Genomic DNA, 7414 nt, shown 5'->3' with positions numbered 1-7414 from the left:
TCACAGAATGCTCATTAAATCATTGTGTGTGTGCTTTTCTTATCACAAGAATGTAACTTTGGTTTCAGGGAGGTACAGCTGTGTATTATGAGAAAGAAGTTTGGCTAGTATCAATTGGTTTCAGCTGCATGATCAGCATGAGCAGGCATGTGTAAGGAGGAGGGAAGAATAGTATATATTACACAGTTGTGGTAATTTCACTTCAGATCATTTTGCTCTGCTGCTGGCTATGATCTCCCAATGCATCTGCAAATAAAGGTAATATGTGCACATTGATATTTGGTGTGTGACTGAAATTCTTTTCACTATCTGGACTCGAGGAGAAGTTTGGTACTTCACACTGGCCACAGTTGGCCGCACATTTGAGACCAATGTTATTAGTCTGGAGCAGAAGACAGTTCATTTTGATAAAAAAAGAGCTTGTAGCTTATTGTCTACATTACTATGAAACAAAAGAGGCATTGTTTGTATTTTGCAACATTCCATTTTGTTTCATCCAGAAACTTTGAATTTGTTAATATCTTTACATCTTTACTGAAGTAGTTTTCTCATATTATCCTTATAATTCCTGGAACTTGATAGTTTTGATACCTAGGCCTGCTCCGTCTATTTAATTCTTTCTTTTAATATTTGCTTAATAATTCTGCAATCATGTTTACTGCATATGTTATTTACTGATGCTTAACTTTAGTTCAAAGTAAATAAAATATATAGTAATGATGTTTTGTGATTGCCATTACTTGTGACCCACAATCCTTTGGGTAAATGTACGCTGTGCAGGGTCACGTGGTATTGTCACTGACACGGAAATGAAAGTTCACTAGCTACAGCAGCGGAGCACCGCTGAAAAAGGTATTGGAAAGAATACATTTAAACCTAATTAGCTGTATGTCAATCGTTATAGCGTGAACCATGAAACTATCGGTGAAGCTTTAGTTCTTTTCTGGTGATTAGGATAGGTTTTTATCGGCATGTCCTTTTATAAACCCGCCTGCCTCCGAAGCTTACTCGCTAACAGTTAGCTTTATTCCAGATCAAGGCATCCAAACTTAGCCACTTCGGACCGGACATATAGCAGTCTCACCTTCAAAACACACTGGGGAAAACAAGTATGGTATTGAACATCGTGGAGAGCTACGTTATCTTATGGTTTCGGTAAATACTGCTCTATATTTAGTGAGTGTTTTTTCTGTGCAGTGTATTAGTTGTAACACGTTGCAACATATCCATGTTTGCTGGTGGAGTTTTAGTCTGGAAAGGTGACCGGAAGTGTCAACGTTTTCTTTTACCGGACATGATGGATACAAATGTCTTGATCATCTTCCTTGTTTGTGTTTTGTGCGTAGCAGCCAATGGTGTTTTAAACACAGGGGTAATTAAATGTGTTTAGCAGTTATATATTTGGTAGTATACAAGAAGTTTTTCCATCATCCACTGTGTAGCTGATGTCGCTGTCGCTGCGTAGCCGGTCAGTGTTATTCGCAAGGTTGCTGTGCGCTTTTGTTGTGATGAATTTAATATCTTTGTCTGCAGATTGGAGACAGATCTAATATGGCAATTTGGTTTATACCACACCTAATCGATCACTTTGATTATGACCAGGTCACAGCTTGTCATGCACCACCGGGTTTTGGTTGGTCTCAGGCTGAGATTCCAACAGCAGTCACCTTGGTGCTGCAGCAAGGAACTCTACATTGATAAAATGATGGGGATCCTCACTACACTCCAGTTTAAGGGTTAGGGTTAGGGTCTTTTTTATGTGTACCGTTAAGAACAAATCTCTCTGCTATTGAAATACATTTGGGCAGGTTGCTAAATATGCCTTTAATATATTTTGTTTTGTGAGTTTTTTTTCCGTTTGTTTTTATAAGGTTATTTGAATGGTATAATGCAGTGGCAGCATGTCTTGTATTGTGTTTGTGTTTCAGAGCTGTGATGTCATGGCAGCTGCCAGTGTGAGCAGACCTGGTAGTGTCCAGACCACTGAAAAATCTCAGTTGATCTTAAAAGGTAATTAATTTTCTGGTCATTCCTTTGACTTATTGAAGTATACTGATACAAATAATATCATGGCATGTCCTTCCAAAATGAAGACAAAACAGGTGGAGTTTCCTAAACTGCATTGCAAACATTTGCATGTGTTTGATCTCAGAAATTCTCTTCAGTTGACTCTTCTGGTTGTGTCTGTACATGCGACAGCATCTTTCTATATGCTACATCTGCATTTGATGCACCAACTTATGAAACATCTTTTCTCCTTTTCTTTAGCTACTTCATTTTTGAAAACAGTGGGTCAACCTGACAACACCGTCGATATGGCTCTTGTCAGTTTTGCACTCATTATTGATGGTCAGAAGGCCATTTTTATAAGTGTTCTCCAGCTGTTTATACAGATGGCATACTGTTCAGAACTTGTTCAGAAAGAATATGTAACACATGTTCATGGAATTTATAAAATGGCAAAGCCATTAGACTGTGTCAGGTAAGATATTCAGTTATGTACAGTGTACTCATGTGGATTCACTATCATTACATCTTACAGCTTAGGTGGCTCATAGATGAGACAAAGCAGAAACCATAAGTTCATAACTGATTATATTGTTGGTGGCTCAAGTCATTGTATACTTAAGTAAAGTTTTTTTATGGGTACATTGATGATTTTATTTTGTCTGTCTTACATAAGCCTTATATTCTCCTGTAGGCAGGCCAAAATGTACAAAGTGATCAATGTGTCTTCCTTTCTTTTCTCTTCTATGCTACATTCTTGTTTTATTCAAGCACAGTTTGGTCCCAAACCTTTGAGCTGTGACTCACCTACCCTGTGGCCTCAACACTGATCTGCTCTTAACACTGCCTACTGTTTCCCCAGCCCTCCCATCTCCTTTCACTCGGGCTAAGCTTACTTTTGATTCTATCATTTCTGGCAGTCCTCCACCTTTGTGTGTCACTTTGTTTTCATCTCCAAAGGGGTTTAGATGTGTCACAGCTACTATCTCATCTGCACTAGCAAGAAGCACAGTCAGAAGTCTTTTTCACTGTAAACATTAAATCAGATACTACCTGAGCGTCCCTGCCAGGCTCTGTGGCCTTTCTTTTGCTATCCACCAGCAATTCAGGATGAATAAATAAGGTTTCATATCACTGACACATGCTGTAACAAGATTCTCAGCAGGCCTACAGCAATTCAAAGTGACTTTAGACTTTTACCCTACTTCCAGAGCTCCCAGTAATGCTGAGATTTGGTAAAATATTTTGGAAGGTTAGAAAGATTCATCAAGAAGCCAGAGAGTATGTAGAAGTTTCATGAAGTTCACCTGTTGTCCTTGACTACGCTGTAACTTAGCAAATGCATGACTTGTGTTATGAAGGTCTAACTGGTGAAGTAACTGAATCACAGCATAAATAAACTGGAAAGCAGTAGCATTTTTAGGCTGTGGAAGCCCATTAATGCAGGTATCAAAGATTCTTAAAAAGTAAGCATTGTCCTTGTTACTGTTGTTTTCTTTAAGAGGGAAGCTTCCTAGTGTACCAATAATTATTTTCCTGGACCTGAGTACCATAAAAATAAATGGAAGTGGCATTGCAGATTTCTTTCTTCCACCAGAGGGCAATGTTTATATTTGTCTCTTTGCTTGACCTACCACCTAGACACAGTTGTGTCCGACAACCATACAACATACTTAAAACTCACTTAAACTTAAAGTTTACATTCTGACTGTAGAAACAGCTGTGAGTTCTCTGATCATCACAGTTTGTTCTGTATCTGAATCTTATTGACTTATGGATCTGGTTTCTTTCCTCTGTTAAATACTGTAATTAAATGCCTTCTGCTTGCAAAAGGCACAGAGGTGGACAGTGCTCTTTACAAGACAGTGTTGGTGAGGTGGCATGAAAGGTAAACCTTTCACATTTATACACAATAGAATAGTTTCCTTATTGTGGTTGGACTATGGCCACAGTCACATACTTTTTATCCTAATGTATTCAGAGTTATATTGTCTTCCAAGTGCAAATGGAACTTTGATTTTAACGTTTGTGCCAGGTAAACAGTGTTACAAAAACACTTTTTGCACTCCCTGCAAATTCTAATGCATTTTATTATGTGTGTGTGTGTGTGTGTGTGTGTGTGTGTGTGTGTTTGCCTGCATGCATGCACAGTGGTTTCAGCAAAGCCTCAGTCTCCCAAGCTGCCAAACCGTCACTCTCGGCTCAGCTCCTTTGTTGAGGTGACTGCAGACGGCCTGACCAGTGAAACCAAAAAAACTGGCAAACGCAGTGGACACCTGGAGCTGCAGTGGAATGAAGACCTCACCCTGTGAGAACACCATTACCCACACTGACCTTTATGCACTGCATTTTATTGTTTGCAGACTGTGTAAACAGTTATATAGAACATAAAAACCATTGTATGCATCCTACACTGTTGTGTGGTTAGTGATATGAATAATAAAGCCTTCCAAATACCAGAATATACCACACTATATCCCAGCTATCATGCCACTAAAGTTCAGCTGCAAAATTCTAGTGTATTTCAAGTAAAATGCAGCTCATTTAAAACCTTTTCTGAGGTAAAACTAAAGAAACACACAGACATAGTTAGAATCAGCTTTATTGGCCAGGTGCGTTGGACACAAGGAATTTGACTCTGGTACAGCGGCTTTCAATGTGCATGTATATATCCTTATGTAAGTCTATAGCAAAGGGCAAGTAAACAATATACTAATATAAGGCTGTATAGTACAACAAAATAAACAGTATAAAGAAAGCAATAAACAATGCAAACAGACAAAGGAACGTTCATTAGGAAACAAGGTAAAAATAAGAATAAAAATGGAGTACTTAAAAACAGAGACCTGTACAGATCTGTATAATCTGTACAATGTAAATTTACAGGTGTTGCACTGAGGGTTATTGTCCAGTCATACTGTTGTGGGTCAAGTGTTCATCAGAGTGATGGCTTGGGGAAAGAAACTGTCCTTGTGCCTGGTTGTCTTGGTGCACAGTGACCTGTAACGCCGTCCAGAGGGGAGGAGTTCAAACAGATTGTGTCCAGGGTGTGAGGAGTCTGCAGAAGTGTTACAGTTGGGTTAGGGTTACAGTTACAGTCGCAGTAGATACAGTCATGGCCAAAAATATTGGCACCCCTGTTTTTCTGTCAGATAACGCACCACATCTCCCAGAAAACTGTTACAATCACAAATTCTTTGGTATTCTCATGTTTATTGCTTTTGTTTGCATTGGAACAACACAAAAAAAGCAGAAAAAAGCCAAATCTGATCCATTCCACACAGAACTCCAAACATTCAAAGGTTCAAAGATTTTTATTGTCAATTCATCATATGTGCAGGACATACAGAAAATCAAAATACTGTTTCTCTCTCACCTAGTATTGAGTGCCATGCCATTTGTGCAATAACAGAAAGATTGTCATCACCAGGTCAGCATCAGCAGGGTGTTGGTGTTGGACAGTAGTGCAAATGACCACCAGCAGCAGATATGATGGTAAAAAACAGTTAGCAGCAGATTTACATATAATATAACAAAAAGGTTTGTGCAAAACAGCAGAGGTTGTTAATGTGGGGGAGGACGTGAAGAATGAAGGACTAAGAGGAAGGGCTGACTGGGTTTAGGAAAAGAGGAAGGGATTGGACAAATGGACAGTGAGGGAACAAATAGGAAGGAAATACTTCCTTTTGAATTTGCTGAATGGGAAATGAGTGTGTGTCCGCTAAATGTCAGTCATAGGTTTTCATTAGAAAGGTACATGTTATGGGAACAGTGTTACACTACAGTTCAGTACAGAACAATTTAGTTTTCAAGACTGACTGGTAGAAGGAGCACATGATGGCGGTGGGGCACTGGCTCTCCTCAGTGTGTGGAGGAAGTAAAGGCATGTTTGAGCTTTCTTGGCCAGTGGTGTGGTGTTTTTGGTCCAGGAGAGGTCCTCAGAGATGTGCACCCCCAGGAACTTGGTAATGCTCACTCTCTCGTCGATGGTCAGTGGTGGATGCTTTAGAGGTTTTCTCCTGAAGTCCACAACAATCTCTTTAGTCTTCCCCACATTGAGAAAGAGGTTGTTGTCCTTCCACCACTGGACCAGCTGGCACACCTCACTCCTGTAGTTGGCCTCATCATTGTTGGTAATGAGGCCAACGATAGTCGTGTCATCCACAAACTTGACAATGTGGTTGGTGCTGTAGGTTGGTACACAGTCGTGGGTCAGCAGTGTGAAGAGCATTTGGGCTGAGCACACACCCCTGTGGAGCCCCTGTGCTCAGTGTGATGATCTTGGAGGTGTTGCTGCCGACCTGCACATTTTGTGGCCTCCCTGTTAGAAAGTCCAGCACCCAGTTGCAGAGAGAGGTTTTGAGTCCCAAGTGTCCAAGTTTTTGTATAAGCTGCTGGGGGATGATTGTGTTGAATGCTGAACTGAAGTCTAGGAACAGCATTCACACGTAAGAGTTCTTTGAATCTAGGTGGGTGAGGGCTGGATGGAGAACAGCAGAAGTGGCATCCTCTGTGAACCTGTCTGACCTGTATGAAAACTGAAATGGGTTATGAGAGGGAGGGAGGATGGACCTGACGTTCTACATGACCAGCTGCTTGAAGCACTTCATAATAATTAAAGTCAGTGCCACAGGCCGATAGTCAGTGTAACTGGTTGGGTGGGGCTTCTTTGGAATTGGAATTATTGTGGTGACATTGCAACACGTGGGAACAACTACTTGGCTCAGGGAGATGTTAAAGATGTCCATGAGGACATCCTTGAGCTCCTCGGCACAGTCCTTTAAAACATGACTAGGTATGTTATCTGGTCCATCTGCCTTGCGTGGGTTAATCCTGGACAGGGTCTTCTTCTTCTATTTGTGTGGTAACAGGCCTCAGTTGATAGTAGGTATGTTCATGTTACTCTGTCTTTCACAGTAATGTGACGCCTCAGAGTCGTCTGGATCTGAAGTTGTGGAGCTGCCACACCCTGAGGAAGGAGCTACTGGGCAGCGCCACCATAGACCTGCTGGACACACTGCGTACACATGATGGAAAGAGTAAGGACACAGCCACAGAAAATCACTTTGGAAAACATTATGATGTACAGCATTTCCCCACAGTGTTTAATAAGGTATCACCTAACTGAAATGAATACGAGAACAAGTATGAATTTAATGTGCCCCTGCAGGAAATATGCAGGAAAACACAGAATTGGAGAAGACTGACTGTCCCCTCCTAATATACGGTGAAACAACTGTAAAACAACAACCATTTTGTTCATTATTTTGGAAATGTATCAATGCAAAGCTAAGTTTCATCGTAGTAGGTGGATCCTCTGAAGCAGTGGTCCCCAACCTTTTTATCACTGCGGACCGGTCAACGCTTGACAATTGTACCGCGGCCCGGGGGGGGGGGGGGGGGGGGG

The 7414-nt window shown here is 41.0% G+C and overlaps 1 protein-coding gene across 6 annotated transcripts in view; it reads left to right on the top strand.

The window, feature by feature from the left end:
• The first annotated feature begins 10 nt into the window (after positions 1-10).
• Positions 11-7414, top strand: part of wwp2 (WW domain containing E3 ubiquitin protein ligase 2) — an 89373-nt gene continuing 81969 nt past the window's right edge. For 3 of the 6 annotated variants that reach the window (XM_020585666.1, XM_020585665.1, XM_020585660.1), the window contains exons 1-4: positions 11-258; positions 1929-2010; positions 4159-4315; positions 6925-7046. In XM_020585666.1, coding sequence (XP_020441322.1) covers positions 241-258; positions 1929-2010; positions 4159-4315; positions 6925-7046 — 379 coding nt within the window. In that variant the 5' untranslated portion in view covers positions 11-240. The other 3 variants (XM_020585663.1, XM_020585661.1, XM_020585664.1) reach the window with 3 other exon arrangements.

Source organism: Monopterus albus, unplaced genomic scaffold (genome assembly GCF_001952655.1).
Source record: "Monopterus albus unplaced genomic scaffold, M_albus_1.0 scaffold373.1, whole genome shotgun sequence".
NCBI classification, from domain to species: Eukaryota; Metazoa; Chordata; class Actinopteri; order Synbranchiformes; family Synbranchidae; genus Monopterus; species Monopterus albus.
This window is presented reverse-complemented; position numbering and strand designations above follow the sequence as displayed.